Source organism: Pistacia vera, unplaced genomic scaffold (assembly GCF_008641045.1).
Source record: "Pistacia vera cultivar Batoury unplaced genomic scaffold, PisVer_v2 Contig269, whole genome shotgun sequence".
Lineage (NCBI taxonomy): Eukaryota > Viridiplantae > Streptophyta > Magnoliopsida > Sapindales > Anacardiaceae > Pistacia > Pistacia vera.
In genome coordinates this window covers 629,336-648,278 of record NW_022196078.1, presented here as the reverse complement: position 1 = coordinate 648,278, position 18,943 = coordinate 629,336, and the positions used below count along the sequence as shown (strand labels likewise).

Genomic DNA, 18,943 nt, shown 5'->3' with positions numbered 1-18,943 from the left:
TTCTTTCCCACCCAATCTTGTGACGCCCTCTTCACAGATGGGGCCCTCTTACCTACTCATTTACCTCATTCTCATGTGAACATATAATCACACGTGGACGCCCCTACGTGGGTGCTTGGAGAGACATCGAAAGATAAATTGGGTCTGCTCTGATATCACTTGTTACGGGTTTAGAGTTTCACACCCAAAAGACTAACCTATTAGGTGAAGGGACTCAACCTATTTATAAGCTTAGGATTTTCCCAATATACTTTCAATATGTGATTTATTACACTAGAAACTCAAAGAAGTGAGCAAATTTCCTTGATCACCTAATAAATCCTTTAGTCGATATTCTTTGTTTCACTAGGCCATATTGGTACCAATTTTGTTTCTTGCACTCAACACTATGCTGTAGTTGGGGTTTCAGGGATCGCATTAATTCTACATTTGAAACCGTCACACAATGCCCTTGCTTCTCCGCAACATCTTTCTTCCTCTCAATACTTCTTTTCTACGCTCGGTGCACCAACACACACCGGATAGTTTCCCTTCATACTGCCCCCACAAAACCCTCCTTAAAAATAAAGAAAAGAAGGAGTACGTGTCGCGTTTTAAGCAAACCAAATTGCATGCTTCCTTGACACGTAAGCAAATTTCAGATATAACGCCCCCATGTCGTTAAGTTTATCCTTTCACCTACATCACGACCTACCACATTACCTCGCATCCGAAACTCTCCCCTCCCCAGTCACCGTCCATCCTTACTTTAACGGCCAAGATTCGTCCTAAGTTCCAGATATTTCACCTCCGAAAGCACGCTTAACTTGGATTATCTATCTATATTTAGGGCCCCCAAAACGAGGACTACGTGAGTCCTAGATCAACGGTTACAATCTCGCTTTTGAATAAAGATCAAACGGTTGATATTTAACAAAAAGATAAACAATCCAACTCAGCTGAGCTGGGCCCGTTGGCTGACAGGTAGCTATATATTTCAACTTTCAAGGCACTGTTCCTCTCAGAACTCAGTTACTTTTTTTTTTTTTTGCTTTCGCTTTACTAATCAGCCATCACATTTCGGTGAGCAAAGTTTCATTCAAGTTTTAGTTTCGCATTTTAATTTGATAATTTAATAATTATTATCGCGGTGTTTATGTTGCTTTGAAGTTTGGTTGGATTGTTTTTTGTGTAATTAGAGTTGAAGTTTTGATGAATGAACATAGTAATGAACCTTAATTTGGTGATATAGCTTATTATTTATCATGTAAATTGTAAAGTTTTAGTATTCTCTGTGTTTTGTGAATCTTGGTAAAGGTTATGGTTGTGTAGACGAAATTTCAGAGGAGGTTATGATGGTGCTACAGAGATTTATTAGAAATTTCAAAACTTAGGCAGTTTTTTATTTTTTTAATTTTTAATTTTTGTTATTTTCTAAACTGAGAGGTTTTCTTTGTAATTAGGATAAGATTCTTGAGAGGTCGATGAATTTTTGCTGAATAGAGGAAGATTGTGGATTAAATACTTTGTTTGATTAGAAAAATCTTTGTTTATTTTGATTATGATCGTTGATTTTTTTCATTTGTTGCATTTTCTTAATGTTGATTTTGAATGTGGATTCTGTAGGTAAATATGGGAACCAAAACCAGAGTAGTGTTGTTGTCCTTGTTCCTTTCAACGCTTCTGTTTTCTTTGGTGGCTTCTGCGTCCAATGATGGATTTATTAGGATAGGGCTGAAAAAGATGAAATTGGATCCAAACAACCGGATTGCTGCCCGGCTTGAGTCTGAGTATGGAGAGGCTTCGGAAGCTTCTATTAGAAACTATCGATTTGGTAATAATCTTGGTGATTCCAGGGATACCGATATTGTTGCATTGAAGAACTATATGGATGCTCAGTACTATGGTGAGATTGGTATTGGTACTCCTCCACAGAATTTCACCGTGATCTTTGACACAGGCAGCTCCAATTTGTGGGTGCCCTCATCTAAGTGCTATTTCTCGGTGAGCTTTTACATTTGTTTCTATTATGAATGTGTCTCAATAGGAAGCTTGTTGAAGATGGTGGTTATTAATTATGATGTTTCCGTGTTGTGGTCTAGCTCCCTTGTTTCATGCATCCCAAGTACAAGTCAAGCCAATCAAGCACCTACAAGAAGAATGGTTAGTTTTCTGCCTGCACGGACTTGAGGGTGTCTAAAATTTATTTGGTGAATTGTTTTATTTATTAACTTGAGGAGTGAAATGTTTTCTCCATAAATATTACAAAAATGTTGAAGACATTTATTATGGAACTCTATTACAAATTAGAATGCAAATTGGGGTTTTTGCACTTGCACGGGTTGTGTGGGGATCTATCATATGGATGATCAAAATTTAGAAACTTGTATTTTGATAGTTGTTGGGTATCATCGATGATGCAGGTAAACCTGCTGCCATTCAGTATGGTACTGGGGCCATCTCTGGTTTCTTTAGTTATGACCACGTCAAAGTTGGTGATCTGGTTGTGAAAGATCAGGTAAACCTAAGCATCTCTTACCCTCTCCATATGTTGCAGTAGTTTTGTTAAAGTGCCATGTATTAATCTTTTTGCCCTTCCCTTTTCAGGAATTCATTGAGGCGACCAAGGAGCCTGGTGTCACATTTATGGTGGCCAAGTTTGATGGTATATTAGGACTTGGGTTTCAAGAGATTTCTGTTGGAAATGCTAAGCCAGTCTGGTATGTGTGTCAATCCTTAATTTGATTGCTGATTTACTATAAATTATTAATACTGTTATGGTATTCTATGTTTCCAATGTCTCTGTATGTTGTACAGGGACAACATGGTTAAACAAGGTCTTATTAAGGAACCAGTTTTTTCATTTTGGCTTAACCGCCATGTGGATGAAGAAGAAGGTGGTGAAATTGTGTTCGGGGGGGTTGATCCAAGTCATTACAAGGGCAAGCACACATATGTTCCTGTGACACAGAAAGGCTACTGGCAGGTTTGGTTATTTGTTGGCATTCTACCAAAATCTTCATAGATATATATTTCCTATGCATATACTCATTTTGTTCCATAATAATTTTCTTGACAGTTTGATATGGGTGATGTTCTGATTGGTGGTAAACCAACAGGTAAGTTCTTCTTGATACTTACAGTCTTCCGCTAGAAGGTTAAAACTGAAGTAGAAATGAGTTTCCTGATTAAAAAAAAAAAAAGCTTTTACCGGAAAAGACAAGTGAAATTTGACATGGTTTTTTCTGTTCTCATTATGTTACTCTGACTTCCACTGTTCCACATACTGTTTTCCAGGATATTGTGCTGGAGGCTGCTCAGCAATTGCAGATTCTGGGACATCATTGCTGGCAGGTCCAACGGTATGAAAAATATGATTCAATTTTGTCGGACTTTAGGATTTTTGTTGACCAATCTCCTATTGGGATATGGTTTGCTTAATGTCCTCTGCATTTTGGCCTGGATTTTGGTTGTGTTATAAGTCACAAAACTATTTTAGATGTATGGAGTTCATTATGTGGAACTGTGAGATTTATCAAATTACAGATAGCATAAATAACAAAGAAAATAATTTTGATTTGACTGGCATGTTTACTGCTTTTCTCTTCATAAAAGGATTGAATACAATCGTGAATATGTTAGCCTTAAATGTCTAGGTCATACATGGTTGTGATCCTCCACTGATGATTGGCACCAAGTTTGTCATGTCTTCTAATCTCGTAGAAAAGCATTTGTCTCAAATTTTTGAACATAAACAATGATTTAATGAGTTCTGTGATGTAATGTCTACTCAGTAAATGGAATTCGCTCTCAGCTTCTGTCTTGATATTTGCAGACTGTGATTACCATGATAAATCATGCCATTGGAGCCTCTGGAGTTGTTAGCCAAGAATGCAAGTCAGTTGTTGAACAATATGGACAAATGCTTTTGGATCTACTTCTAGCTGAGGTAAGTAATTGATCACATTTTGTTCAGAACTTTTTTTACGGGGGATGCTGGCTGATATGTTTATTCACATGTTGCCCTGACGTTGCTATTCCTACTTTATCTGTCAGGCAAGACCTAAGAAGGTTTGCTCCCAAATGGGATTGTGCACCTTTGATGGAACACGTGGTGTTAGGTCAGGATCTCAGGATTCATTTTCATTATTATCCTATGTTGTTTCATATCCTTTCTTTTTTAACAGTTATATCTTTGTTTTTTTGGGAAAAATCTGTTTCATATTCGTTTTAGTTTATAATTAAACAAAATATTCTTTTGTACAGTGTGGGCATTGAGAGTGTGGTAGATGAGAGAAATGGCAAGTCCTCTAGTATTGTTCATGACACAATGTGCTCAGCTTGTGAGATGGCAGTTGTATGGATGGAAAACCAGCTGCAGCAGAATCAAACTCAGGAACGTATATTGCAATATGTAAATGAGGTGAGATAGACATGATAGTTCATTTAATAAATTGTTCAGCTTGTGATGTGAGATGGCATTTTGTCTTATGCTGCTTCACCCTCGGCTATTTTTGCAGCTCTGTGACCGAATGCCTAGTCCCAATGGAGAATCAGCTGTTGACTGTGGAAAGATTTCTTCTATGCCTGTGGTTTCATTCACTATTGGTGGCAAAGTTTTTGACCTATCATCAAAGGAGGTATGGCAGCACTGTAACTAGTACTCATTTTTGTTATCCTTTTCAATATAGATAATTCTGATTTAGTTGTAGTTATGATTTTCATTATGTTCATAATTGGTGGCTTTTATTTGTCCTTGTCTGTATGCTAGCATCAGTTGAATTTAGATTTCTTGTTTACTTACTCTTATATTCTCCTGCCTCTTAATACCAACTGAATTCTTCTGTTTTGACATTGAATACTTATCATTCTCCATTTGTCAAATTAGAATAATTAAAGATAATAACACTGTAATTAGAGGTGGCTATCATGCATGTTCTGTTGGTCGTTGGTGTGAGGTTCCTCCGCAACTTAGATTTGCTTGCTTTGTATGAGGGTCTTCAATCGATGCTGAAGAACAATATTACATCAAAAGATTGTCATGGTCTAGTAGATGAATATGCTCCTACATTTATATGTTTTTTTGACCTAAAAATTAAATTAATTTTATTACCTGTGTCCGGTGCACTAAAATATAAAACAAGAATGTTGTAACATAAATACTTTTGGTTTTGGGTATGGGTCATAACATTTCTAGATCGGAGCTCACTTATTATTCTTCTATAAGTACTTGTCTGGATTTCCGATAATTAGCACTAGGTAAGGCTTCATGTATATATCTCTGATACTATATTATTTAACTCATGGAACTCTTTCTGGGTGATTTGATCAGTACATTCTGAAAGTGGGTGAGGGCCCTGCAGCTCAGTGCATTAGTGGCTTTACTGGTTTGGACATTCCTCCTCCTCGTGGACCTCTCTGGTAATTCTTTTCACATGTTGTTTAAACGTTCAACGATTCGATTCTACATATTTTTACTTGATATCTCTGTCTAGTAGTCCTGTTCTCAAAATTGGCATTCGTGTTAATGCAGGATCTTGGGAGATATCTTCATGGGTAAATACCACACAGTCTTTGATTATGGTAAACTGAAAGTTGGCTTTGCTGAGGCAGCATAAAATGGTCGACGTCGATGCCTCAACTCTTAAATCATCCGTCTTTTATCTGATAGTGTGTTATGTAAATTTATAAAGATATAGGGTGATCGCCTCAGCCTCAGACAATGCCTGCTGCTTGTAAATAGTTCCTGTGCTTGTTTATTTAGTAGAAACAACTATTTGCTTCAAGTTTTTGACCAAAAATTACCGCCGTGCTTTGTTAATTCATCATCAAGTTCCTTTTCCTACCAAAAAAGATTACACAAGTGTTCGTAAGTATTGTTTTGCTCTTTTTGTGCCGGATTTGTTCAAATTGGAGGTGGGAAAGGCCAGGGCCCAGTCGGTCCTGGGCCTGGGCCCTCAAGGTCCGGGCCCGGGCCTAAATAATCAGGGACCGGTTTTGGGTCCAAGAGATTTCTCAGGGTCTGGACCCGTCATGGGCCCATATGATCAGCCCAAGGCAAATTTTTTTGGTAAAGTTCATTTTAATCTTTTCATTTATTGTGAATTTTATATTAAATAGAGGGTTTTAGATATTTTAAGGGTTAAAAAAAATTGGTGAGGGGGGGCCTGGGGACCCTCCTCCTTTGGGCGTGGTTCGACCCTAGTACGGGTTTTTTAGGCTGGGTGTTTTGGGCGTGGGCCTAATTCCAACCTCTAGTTCGAATCTTACTCTTGAAGTTTCGTCTTTTTACACATTAATAAGGGAATGGGCAAATTCTGTGATGATAAAATTTAAGATAACTTAGTTCAATAACAAACCTTGTAGTACTCACTTTATCCTTTAGAAAAGCAGAGGCTTGGAAAGTGGAAAGTTTGTGTCGTCCACTTCACCTTACCCAGGCTTTGGAAGAGATTCTCACGAATTAACCATGGCTTTAAAGCTTATACAAAGTGAATTCAAATGCTGACTTGTGTTGGGATATGTGGGTCGTTTTCTTATTTGATTCCATATAAAATTATATATTTTTAGAAAAACTGTTTAATAAAGAATACAGTAGGTAGAGTTATTAAACATTATAGATAGAATGTATGGGTTGTGTCGGGTTAGAAACTAGGATTGTTTTTGCTCTATTAACTATGTATTGGGTTTATGGTGTTCTGTACTCTTATATATCGTATTCATAGAATTATAATAGATTTCTCTTATTCGTAAATGTACACGGCAGGCTTTGAAAGAGACTCACCAATGAAGCACTGACTTTAAAGCTTATACAAAGTGAATTCAAATGCTGACTGTAAAGACCTTAAATGTGTGGGCCTCAAGCACATCACTCTCAGCCCTTATTTTAACCGAAAGTTGAAAGTTGAAAGTGGAGTGGAGGGCCGGCACATGAAGGAACTTCAGCAAGCAAATAGATGATTGGCGGGTAATGGTATTGGCATATTGCTTGGAAGGAACGTATAACTGTACTATAAAAAACTTAGCACAAGCAAAGTGTCAACTGTCAAAAGCCTCCAAAAATAATGAACCCACAAACGAAGTAATCAACTACAAAAAAAGACGACAAGTTGTTGATATTCATAACTAACTATTAAGATAAAAATGAGAACACAACTTGGGAGGGTTTCTTGAGGTGCTTTACCCATCTAGAACTAACTAGATTCCAAGAGATTCTTTGCCTTTTGGTGTTTATTACAATAAACCTATCCTTGTTCCAATCTCCTCCTTGTTAGGATCACCTTCTCTCCAAGAATACTTAGCTGTAGAATCTGGATAAACTCAACCATAGTTTCTTGGGTGTGTTTGGCACAAAAATCAAAGACTCCATGTTACAATAAACTTCCACTTGTCCTTTTAGTTATTACCCATGTGACATCTAGATAAAAAATTACCAATTTGATAGTTGTAATTCAATTGGGTATACTTCCATACATAGATACAGAGGGAGAATAATATATATATATATATATATATATATATATTGGTATTCAGAGTATTTAGGTTAGTTTGTGTATATCTAAATTAATTTATATAGTCTATTAAACACTTTACAAGCCCAAATGATTAACTAAGCTATAATGTTATTATAGTAGGTGGTTTAAAAGTTTGAAAACAATAACCTAAAGAATGGAGCAGATCTCCTTGACCGTCAAACCAATTTTTTTTTAGTGTTGTCAAAGAGTTAAACAATGAAAATAGATGGCTCTACGAGTCTATTAGGGTGCTTTAGTTGCATATATTACTACACCTCTATTTGATACCTATTGTAATGATAAACGTCTCGTGTCAAAGTGACCTTCTCTTTAAATACAAATGAATCTACAACTGAAACTTGTAAATGGGTTCATGGTATCTCCAAAAGTCAAGGTTTATTTCATAATTATCTATTAATTAATCCTCCAAAAAAGTCAAGCACTCTAGACTAAGAACTTTATATTAAAAAAGCAGCCGAAGGAATATCCCATCGAATGCTTCAAATCCATTGTATTCTATCTTAATTAACGACCAATCCACCAAGCTCCCACGTGGGTAGTATAATTCATTGTTAAGCTAAGTAATCCCGCCGCCCAAGTCGGCCAAAAAAACTTCCCATTACCCCTTCTTTTGCCACGTGGAACCCTCAGCTTTAGTGAGAGAAAAAAACGGCGGCCGTCCATTGGCTACAATCAAAGATAATGTAAAGTGAAAAGCTCATAAAAGGCATAACTTCATGCATATATATATACATTGACCTAACAGACTAAACAAACCAAAACCCAACTGAACATTTCATCATCTTTCACTCCCCACCCTACTCAACATCCTAAAATGAATTGGACCCGGGGCCGGATTATTGGACGGGGCTCAAGTGCCGCCGTCTCGATTGCCACAGATGACAGGACTGGTGAAGTCTTTGCGGTGAAGTCAGCTGAGGTCTCAAATTCAGAATTGCTCAAAAGGGAACAAGGAATTCTCTCTACGTTGATGTGTCCTCAAATTGTAGCGTATAAAGGGTGTGACATTTCATCTGAAAATGGTAAGCTTCTGTACAATCTTTTCTTGGAGTATGCACCCGGTGGCACGCTTATCGATGCAATTCACCAGCGTGGTGGCGGCGGTCGTCTAGATGAGGCCAGAATCCGATCATACACAAGGGCAATGTTACAAGGGCTGGAGTATCTTCACTGTAATGGAATAGTGCATTGTGACATCAAGGGTCAGAATGTTTTGGTCAGTAATGACGGTCAGGCAAAAATTTGCGACTTGGGCTGTGCTAGGCGGGTGGATGAGGTGTCACGTGATGATTGGCGTTCAACTATGCCAATCAGTGGCACACCTATCTACATGGCACCTGAGGTGGCGCGTGGTGAAGAACAAGACTTCCCTGCTGACGTGTGGGCGCTGGGATGTACCGTTGTCGAGATGGCTACCGGGCAGGCTCCATGGGTTAATCTATCCGACCCGGTATCCGCCCTTTACAGAATTGGGTTTTCAAGCGATGTCCCAGAAATACCAAGGTTCATGTCAAAACAAGGTAAAGATTTTGTGGAAAGGTGCTTGAAAAGAGACCCATTGGAGAGATGGTCAGCTAGTGAACTTCTGAAACATGACTTTGTGAACAAACTGGATTCATTCTTGACAGAAATCGACATTAACGAGTTGGAGACTCCAACAAGTGTATTGGATCAAGGCTTTTGGCACTCCATGGAAGAAGGGCTAGAGACAACTTGGAATTCAACCCAGAAAAGTAATTCAACTTCTCCCAAGGAAAGAATCCGGCAGTTGAGTGAAGGAAGCTCAGAAATGCTCAACTGGACCTGGGATGAAACTTGGGTCACAGTGAGGAGGAGTAATAGCAGCAAAGAGCCAGAGGCTGCCACAGTTAGCCAAAATTGTTTCTTGTCATGTGAAAATGAAGCCACAAGTTCCCGTGGGGGAGATTCAATTTGGGTTCTACAGGAATATATCTCCGATATCCCTAACGAACCCATTAGAATTACTGAGATAACTACATGTAACAGCAATAGCAGTAAGCATGAAAAAAGCTCACTGATGCCATGTAAATGTGTAAATGGTAGATTACGCAGAACTCTAACTTTAATAAAGAAAGTAGTTTGTCTTTCAATTATATATACATTCTCTACTAAATCCTCCTTGACTCTTGTTTTTTGTCCAACCTTTAAGCTTCTCCAAGAGCCATTTATTTGGCCCTATTCCTCGCAGGACTTGAATAATTTTTTCTGAAGGCAAAAAGGGGAAGATAACAAGGCAGGCTGCTTTTGTACACTTTTTTTGGCTAAAAATTAAAAGGAATAACTTTTTCTCCACTAATCCTACACTACTTCAATGAATGGAGGAGGATATCTCTGTTCTTTGATTTAACCAGAACGAAGCACAATTTTCTAATCTATTTCAATGAACGTGATTGCTTTGGTTTACTTAAAAAATGGTTCAAGGACACATGAGAACAAATTTTCCTAATGTCCAATTACAATTAAAGCTTCTACTTGAGTCACCATCCTCCTAAATCAACATTTGGCCCACCATATCTAAATGGCTGCAGAACAGACTGATTTTATCTTCTCCACATTCATTACTTCTAATTTTTTTTTTTTATAATTCAGAGGTCTTCTCATTTGCAAATTGGAGTTCGAAATTAATTAATTTTTTTTGGTTGAATTCTATAATATTTTGAAAGCGAAAAACAATGATCTTCTATCATGTATGTATTCATGAGAGAACATAAATCCTATAACTTATGGAAACAAAACATAAATTGACACGGCGTAATAACAAACGAATACATAATAGTAAATATATAACTTATGAAAGCAAAAACATAATAGGGGTAACCATTAGAGTTTTTACTCGACCGGTAGTTCTAAGATTCCAAAAGATTAGTTGAGGTGCGTATAAGTAAGGCCGTCTCAAGAATATTTGTGATCTTAGGCAAGAGTTACTTTAGGGCTCTTTTAATAATATAAGCATATATTAAAAAATTATTTCAAATTTATTTTTTTTGTCTTTTGAGATACAAAATCACTAATTAAATTTTTATATTCAAGTTTAGAAACCAAATATTTTTCAATTGATAATATAGTCAAATTACCTAATATTTTTTGTGAGGGTGAGAGGTGGAAGGTGACCTGCGGGCTACCAGGGTCAGGTAAGTGAGGGGTTTTGGGGAGGGGGCTGAGGGGACGAAGATAGTGGTGTCGGGGAAGGTCAACGACAGCGGATACGTGTCGGAAATGGTTGTTGCATGCAGTGAAGAATGAAAATGGGTTGCAAAAATCAGCTAAATTGGGAGTTATTAAGGCTGGGAAAACGTTTGGGAAATGATTAAGTGATGAATCTAGTCGATTTTGGTGAGAAAATTGACCAGAATCATCACTTTAACACTGACAATGGCACTATCGCGGTGTAGAGGGGTGGAGATGCAATGTTTTCATCATTTTAGGGATTGAAGGGATGTTTTGAAAATTTAGACATTTGAATAATTATTTTAGTTAATTTAGGGGTGTGAATAAAAATATGAAACATGGTTTTTTTTTTTTGTAAATTTATGTAAAAAAATTATAATGAATTTGAGGGTTTTGGGGCCCTTTGGACCGGTTTGGATAAAAAATTATAAACCTTTTTAGGCCGAATGTAAATCTATTTAAAAAAATCTTAAAATAATTTGGGGCCCCTTTGTGGGGCCCCTAGGCAGGTGCCTTACCTGCCTATCCCTTGGGCCGACCTTATGTATAAGCTGACTCGAACACCTGCGGTCATCCAAAAAAAAAAAAAAAAAAAAATCTTGTCCTCCTACCGGCCACTCCACAATAGTGATTTGTTTGTTGGTTAAATTCGGGTTAAAGGTAGACTCTACCAGGGCGGATCCAGCCCACTTTTGGTGGGCCATGGCCCACTCTCAATTTTTTTTAAATATTAATATTATATATATATTTATTTTGGATTTTAACCCACCCTAACAAAAATATAATAGAACAAAAATATTATATGTAATTAGTTTTTATTTTGACCCAACCTAAACAAAAAGTCTGGATCCACCACTGGACTCTACAGTCTCCACTGTCTATTAGGTTATAGAAAAAAGTCGGGCATATAGAAAAAGTTGCGTAAAATCACTTTTGCATCATCAAGCATAATAAACACAACCCACTTGAAAAGCCACCACTCTTTTGAACTTCTCTTCCTAATTTTTTTTTTTTTTTTTTTTTTTTTTAAATTCTTGGTACTAAAAGAGTTGGGTACATAGAAAAAGTTGTTTTGTGAAGAGACTTTGTTTATGCACCAAGGCATGAATGGCTGAGAGTCTGAGATGCGTTGTTGCGTTTGCTCAATTTGAGTACTTCGACCTCAAAACCTTAGAATATTGATTTTCTGAAGTTTATTCTCAAAATCATGGTCTCTATATATGCGTAAACATTTTCATATTCATATTCCTGACCTGCAAATGTAAGCAATCTGAACTTCTGTCAGTCAACTCCCTCAATCATCTCTCACTAATTTCTTTCTCTCAAAGATCCATGAAGGGTACCTAAACTATTTTGGGCACCAACGCTTGGAATTAAGAGCCAAGCTTTTTAGGATGAGATAGTTTGCATACATAGCCTTGTATCGTATTTCCTTTCAGATATACAGATTCTACAGGCTATAACAATGGTTATCTTAAATGACATGCTCAACACGACACTTGAGACTTGAGAGATTAATAAATTACCAGGCATGTTCCTTCATAAATTACATGGCTTCTCACAGCAAGTTGAGATTTAATACCTAATAGGGGCATTTAAATATCTTCAGAATAATTAGTACTTAGTGGTCTGATGGAAAAAAATAGCAAAGGGATCTAACATAAGTGTGTTGACATATCATTAGCAAACTTTGTATATAAATTGACATGATGTGATCGCGAAAGACTCTTCAACATGTGTTGTATGTTCATAACGTACAATAGGAGTATTTTATTTTATTTTATTTTTATATGTATACAAAGCTATTTTTCTGATTGCGTTTAGGTGACTAAAATTATAAGGGAGCAAATGTGGATGAAGAGGAATCCACGATAACCTAACTTGAAATTAGGAAAAGCAATAAAGAAAGAAACCTTTCTTGTCAGCCAATCCCACTCAGGCTCCTACATCAAGAGCCAGTGCCTTATCTCTTAATTCCATGTCTTATCTCTCTCCTTTCTTCACTCTTACCTACTTATATATCTTTCGAGCTAGAACGTATCACTGACCCTCTTTTAATTGATTCTTTATGGCTTATCGACAAGACAAACGTGTGCATGGTTACGAGTATCTTTGAAGAACTCTCCCTTTGTTTTTGGTAAATCTAGTGATGAATCAAAATCACTGGAAATGACCAGACATCTGATTTATAAAATGATGGGTCCAAATTACTTTGGCACCGTGAGCTATGCATATTGTGAGTCGAATTTTTTTGATGTTGATGCTGTCTCCAATCATACGGTAGGTGCATTCCGAGAGGTATTGTTTGCTTTCGAACACAAGTTGGGCTACTGACAAACCCGTACGGTTTTGTCTTACCCTCATCTCTTAGTTAACGTGGGAGTTTAACACCAACATTGAAACTCTTTGTTTGCTTTGGAAACTTTTGACTTCCCATTTCATTTACACTCTACTCTAAATTGTTGACTTCACTTGCAAAAGTGGTCATATTTTGAAAAATCAACAAAAACCCAAGTTTATTCCTTCAGGCTTTGTTCAATTTTGATACTAGCAACTAGTTCTACGTAATCACTTACTCCTCATTAAATATAAAAAGGAGGTCTGATCTTATTTATCTCAGGCTTTGTCCGTTAAAGACTATAAATTTGAATAAGAATTTGCCTGTAGTGATGAGGTAATTAGGTGGCGGAGTAATAAGATCATTCTATTAACCTGCAACTCTAGAAATAGTTAATTGCGTGTGTGTTAAGTTAGATACAAAACTGAACATGGATTACCAACTAGATAGGTCATTTATTTTGTATCAGAGGAAGGCAAGTACAATGTTAAAAGACATTTTTAATTAACTTGAACGCATGGATTGCAATTGGTCATGTTGTAAAATCAACTTGAGCGATTGTGCTAAGTCAACCAACTAAACGAATTTTAAATCGTGTCTAATCCCCATTTCTTTTCTTATATAAGCACCACTAATGGATAGGAAATGCAAAGCTTCCTATAAACTTGTAGTCTCATAAAGTCACTCTTATAATTTTATACTATAATGGCACTTGAGATAATAGTAATCGACAGTGCCATCACGACCAGACAAGAAACAAATGCCCAATCACTTGATATCTCTAACTCAAAGCCATCAAAATCTTCCATTTTAACTAGGCTTCATGCAGGCTATTTCAGAATAACCCTCTCTATTGCTGCCCAAGCTTTAGTATGGAAGATTTTGAGTGAACCCAACGTCAAAAATGATCCATCAAAACATGTCTCTGATGTACTTTGCATAGTCCCTTCTATAGCTTTTCTCTTGCTTTGGTGGTTTGCTCTTTTAGCCCAAGTATCACTATCTTTCCTCTATATTCTCAGATGTTTCTTTCACTTTCACTTGGTGAAGGCTGAGTTCTTGAATCATGTAGCTGTCAACTACTTATATGCTCCATGGATATCGCTCCTTCTTTTGCTTCAATCAGCCCCGGAAAGTGTCCACCATGCTCTTAATATCATTCCCTTCACGGTTCTTTGTTGGATATTTGCCATTCCAATTTTGATCCTTGATATAAAGATTTACGGCCAGTGGTTTACCACAGAGAAGAGGTTTCTATCCATATTTGCAAATCCAACTAGCCAGATTTCGGTGATAGGGAACTTTGTGGTGGCGCGAGCTGCTGCACATATGCAAGGGAAGGAGAGTGCTCTTTGCATGTTCTCTCTGGGGATGGTGCACTATATGGTACTCTTTATAACGCTTTACCAGCATCTATCAAATAGAAGTCATTTCCCTACAATATTGCGACCAACTTTCTTCTTGTTCTTTGCTGCACCGAGCCTGGGAAGTTTAGCTTGGTACTCGATTACGGGAGCTTTTGATACCACCTGCAAGATGCTTTTCTTTCTGGCTTTGTTCCTCTTCATTTCTCTGGTAATTTTATCATGAAGCAAACCGGAATTTCATACTTAGCTAGTTTTATTAGGGACATGATTAATCAGTTATCAATTGTCTATAAAATTTCACCAATCTCTGTTGTCTTCTTTCTAACAGGCTTGTAGACCAGTTCTTTTCAAGAAAGCAGTGAGGAAATTCAATGTAGCATGGTGGGGATTCTCGTTCCCAACAACATTTCTGGCTCTGGCCTCTATCCGATACGCGCAGGAGGTGAAAGCTGAAGTAGCAGTAGTACTGAAACTTGTGATAACATCTTTGTCAGTTCTATTTTTCATTGGGTTGATGGTGCTCACTGCAGCCAAAACCAGTAGGCTTTTGCAAGAAGATGATCCCCTAATGAGTTTTGTTAATAATTCGAAATCAAAGACTTCTGCTCTGCAGAAGGTGGAAGAAACTGTAAATGGGAAAAGATAATCACAAGCTATCTTAAATCTTGATCTCCATTTGTAAATAAGGCCGAGCTTCACTAATATCCAACAACATTTCTTGAAATTCCTGTTCTCAGATCTTATATGAGATGAAGTCTATATTCAGAAATGAAACAAAAACCAGCAGTAAAAATTCTTTGTTATTAAAACCTTATAATGTCTTACAATTTGTCAGGTCAAGATTTAGCCATTCTAGCTCTACTTAAAACGAACACACAAAAATCTACTCTCCCCTCCCCTCTTCTTCTTCACACTTACAAGATTGCATACATGACAGCGTATCCAACGAAATTATGATGGAACTTCAAGTTAAAGACATGAAAAATGTAAAGGAAAATGGAAATATTTGGCAAAGGGTGTTCAATTCCTTAGGTATTCTTCTTGCTACCTGAATGCGACAATCTTCGGTCTAGAGATTGCAACTGACTTCGTAGGTTTTGGTTTTCCTCGAGCAAACGATCATATTCAAGAAGGAAACCTTCAGATTGTTTCCTTAAAGCAACTGCATTGGTTTCAGCAGCATTTACCTCCTTCGTCTTCGACTCAAGCTCAGATTCCAGCTGCTCAAATTTGGTCCTCAGTGTAGTCATCTCTTCCTCCAAGGCCTTTTTTTCCTCTGAACCAGCAGCTTTCCCATTCTCAAAATCTCGGCTTTGTTTCTTTACAGCTTCCATGCTCTTCCTTCGAATGCGAAGTTCTCTGATATAGTGATGTAGTCTGTCTATCATTAGTGCAAGGAACAGAGAGGCTCCTGCAAGCAATTATCCAAAATTAATAAAGGTCCAAGGGCCAGAAGGAACATGATACGCAGAGGAATTATTAAAGATATCTATTTAAATAAAAAGGAAGCACTTGGAGGCCAAAACAACATAAATAAAACACAACAGGGATTTTTATTCTCATTTTAAAAGAGAAATTGCAAGAACATGACAGAATGTCAACAGCATTCTCATGCAATCTCGTACAGATAGAATAACAAGCATTCTGCAAATAAAGCGGCCAGACAATGCTTTCTAACACTCATGCCAAAAATTTCTTAACCAATTTCCATCAAATGAATAACTTCAAATTTCTACTAAGTTAACATGGGCTAAAAACAGGGTCAAAAAGGAAAACAACCAGTTTTTCTAACTTCTGACACCCATAACAAACATAACTTTCCAATGGCCAAAGAAAAATCTTCCCACCACACTTAAATCTACGGCAATATCTTACAATTTCAAAGATTATGACATATACTTTTTTTAATTAATTGGTTCGACATGGTATTCAGAAGAAGGTAATGTGAGATGGCATAGTATAGCTTGGTTAAGTGATGCTTTTATAAAACTTATTAGTCAAGAAAATTTTTACAGTACATGTATGTATAACCATTTCACAAGAAAGAAAACCACTCAGACTATCCAAAACGATACACAGAGATCAAAGGCAACGCACAATGTTATATACAGGCCCAAATTTTTAGCCGCGTGATTTTTAACACCTTAGATGACCTAGACAATGTCACTGTCACCTAATTCATATACGAAAAAAAGACATTTTTTTATGCTTGAAACAATCATATGCATATGCTAGATCAAATAGTCGCCACAATTATCGAAACTAGATATTAATATTGCTATAATACTACACTTACAAAGTAAGCATCTCAATTTTGTATTTCAGACGATGTAAAATTTGATCAACACGATAAAAGCATATATAAATGAAGGCATCGAATCTCAAATCAGCCACATCATTTGAGATACAAAGTTGGATACTTCAGTTACTCTAATTCCTCAAATTTCAGAGACATGGTATTTCACAATATGCCAATCAACAGTATCCACATAACAGAACAAGCTTCAAACTTGCAGTCAACCATTCCAAACCATCAATTCATGAAAAAAATAAAAATAAAAAAAAATTCACAAATTCAAACACAGCCCACTTCCCAAAACGCTAAATCAAGCACATTCCAATCTACATTATCAATCAAACCTCATAAAGCTCGCAACTTTATTAGTTACAACCCCCCCAAAAAAAAAACAGAAAACACAATTCAATAAAACAATAATTACCCATAAGAGTGGCTTCAAGAAGGTGCTTGCCCATGAGGACCTGGTCCGTTGGATTGACCGAGCCCTCATCGATCCAACGCTTCTGGATCTTCACCATACTATATAAACTTGAAATCAACATCACAAAGACCGTTCCAGCCACCGTTTTGATCACCACAGGCCCACGGCCACGCTTCACACGATCAAGGCTCATGATCACAAGCTTCCTCAAGGGGGTCTTGAACGATAACACCAATATCAATACCATCTCGGAAAATATCACAGTGAACAAGAGCTGTTGCATCGTTTCCCGGTGACAAAAAAGTTCAAATTTTTTACAACAAAAAGTAAAGAAGTTGTGATTTTTACGATGATTTCAGATCAAATGAGAAATTGGGCGTGAGTTAATGCGATAGAATTGAGAGGATCAGAGACCGCAAGAGAAGTCAATAGGAGGAGAAGAGAAGAAGAAGACAGGCTAGTTGTTTGGTTTGATACCAGTTTTAAAAGTTATTGGGATCTTGCTTAAGGGTTGCTTTAGTTTTGATTATTTATTATTTGAGAAGGTATTTGTCTATTTGAGGGTTAATTTGCAATTTCATAAACTTTAATGCACAATGGGTATATTATTTAAAAATTGTTTAATTAAGGAAATAAATTAAAATTATTAAGTAAAACTAGTGATTATGAGTTTGGTTTATGTAAATCTAGTGGGTAGTTGAAGGGTAATAATAGATAATAATGAACAATTAATGTGTGTTTTCATTGAAAATTGAAATAGTATTTTTTTTTAAGGTAAACCCGATAATTGTCTTTTCTGTGACTCAAACACAAGATCATTTAGTATATCTTATCTTTATCTTGATGGCTAAAGGCTAAATGAATAAACAAATATTTTTGATAATTTTGTTTGTAGATTTGGTAGAATTGAATTAATTAGGTGGTGGCAAGTGATCTCCCACTATATGAACAAGAGTAAAATATTGATATTTTAATATTTTGATGGGTCATATATAAGTCAATTATCATCTAGCACAAGCTAGTACCAACTAGATGTTTAATTATTTATTCATGGGAGAACGACATTTTCCCACCCAAGGTTTTACGAAATGACACTTTCCCACCCTTTAAGTTTAAAATGGATACTTTCTCACTCTTCGTTAGGTTCTGTTATGTTTTCCGTTAATATTTTATAAAAAAGACAAAAGTACCCTTAAAAATTTGACTTCTTTTTAATTAGCTAAAAAGTCAAAAAAGAAAAATTAGTTACTTCCAACTAAAAAGTTAGGAGTAATGCTATGAAATTGTTTAAAGTAAAATGATTTTAATATTTATTTATTTATTTATAATGTCATCAATATCTCATCATTATTATTCAATAATCTATTAAATTTATAATGTTTTTTATTTTTTCTAATTAATATAAAAAATTAATATTCTTAATTAATTAAATAAACAAAGAAAAAAATTATCTTTACACGTGAACTAATAAATAATCGAGTAAAGACTTTGATTTAATTAAATTTTAATTTATAATAAACTAATTAAGAAATAAACTATTTAAGGGTATTCTGGTCTTTTCAGTCAAATATTAACAGAAAATACTGACAGAACCCGATGAAGGGTGGGAAAGTGTCATTTTAAAACTTGATGGGTGGGAAAGTGTCATTTCGTCAAACCTTGGGTGTGAAAATGTTGTTCTCCCTTTGTTCATTTATAATTGTTATTATTAGATCAATCTCCATGACATTCCCACACCACAACCAGAGCCATGATCCATCATCAACGCCTGTTGCTAAGCTTAAAAGCGCTTCTCCTTTTCCCTTTTAAGTCATG

At 36.3% G+C, this 18,943-nt stretch overlaps 4 protein-coding genes across 5 annotated transcripts; 3 read left to right on the top strand and 1 right to left on the bottom strand.

Moving 5' to 3' along the window:
• Nucleotides 1–848: 848 nt before the first annotated feature.
• LOC116133382 (aspartic proteinase A1) lies at nucleotides 849–5,809 on the top strand. 2 transcript variants are annotated; one of them, XM_031419084.1, is made up of 14 exons: nucleotides 849–963; nucleotides 1,606–1,983; nucleotides 2,082–2,142; nucleotides 2,403–2,497; nucleotides 2,587–2,699; nucleotides 2,797–2,965; nucleotides 3,059–3,098; nucleotides 3,277–3,341; nucleotides 3,815–3,928; nucleotides 4,036–4,100; nucleotides 4,246–4,402; nucleotides 4,500–4,619; nucleotides 5,312–5,400; nucleotides 5,513–5,809. In XM_031419084.1, the coding sequence occupies exons 2-14, from the start codon at nucleotides 1,612–1,614 to the stop codon at nucleotides 5,595–5,597; spliced, it is 1,545 nt and encodes a 514-aa protein (XP_031274944.1). In that variant the 5' UTR covers nucleotides 849–963; nucleotides 1,606–1,611; the 3' UTR covers nucleotides 5,598–5,809. The 2 variants fall into 2 exon arrangements, with proteins under 2 accessions (XP_031274944.1, XP_031274943.1); XM_031419083.1 differs by lacking the exon at nucleotides 849–963 and adding an exon at nucleotides 1,019–1,062.
• A 2,348-nt stretch (nucleotides 5,810–8,157) lies between these two features.
• Nucleotides 8,158–9,751, top strand: LOC116133396 (mitogen-activated protein kinase kinase kinase 18-like). Its single transcript, XM_031419099.1, has one exon. It carries the CDS (start codon nucleotides 8,329–8,331, stop codon nucleotides 9,742–9,744), a length of 1,416 nt encoding a protein of 471 aa, XP_031274959.1. The 5' UTR covers nucleotides 8,158–8,328; the 3' UTR covers nucleotides 9,745–9,751.
• A 3,995-nt stretch (nucleotides 9,752–13,746) lies between these two features.
• On the top strand, nucleotides 13,747–15,103 carry LOC116133372 (S-type anion channel SLAH4-like). The gene is made up of 2 exons (XM_031419078.1): nucleotides 13,747–14,616; nucleotides 14,737–15,103. Exons 1-2 carry the CDS (start codon nucleotides 13,747–13,749, stop codon nucleotides 15,052–15,054), a joined length of 1,188 nt encoding a protein of 395 aa, XP_031274938.1. The 3' UTR covers nucleotides 15,055–15,103.
• Nucleotides 15,104–15,177: 74 nt separating this feature from the next.
• On the bottom strand, nucleotides 15,178–17,411 carry LOC116133405 (B-cell receptor-associated protein 31). The gene is made up of 2 exons (XM_031419109.1): nucleotides 17,129–17,411; nucleotides 15,178–15,819 (listed from the first exon to the last, which is right to left on the bottom strand). Exons 1-2 carry the CDS (start codon nucleotides 17,409–17,411, stop codon nucleotides 15,437–15,439), a joined length of 666 nt encoding a protein of 221 aa, XP_031274969.1. The 3' UTR covers nucleotides 15,178–15,436.
• Between the last annotated feature and the right edge of the window lie 1,532 nt (nucleotides 17,412–18,943).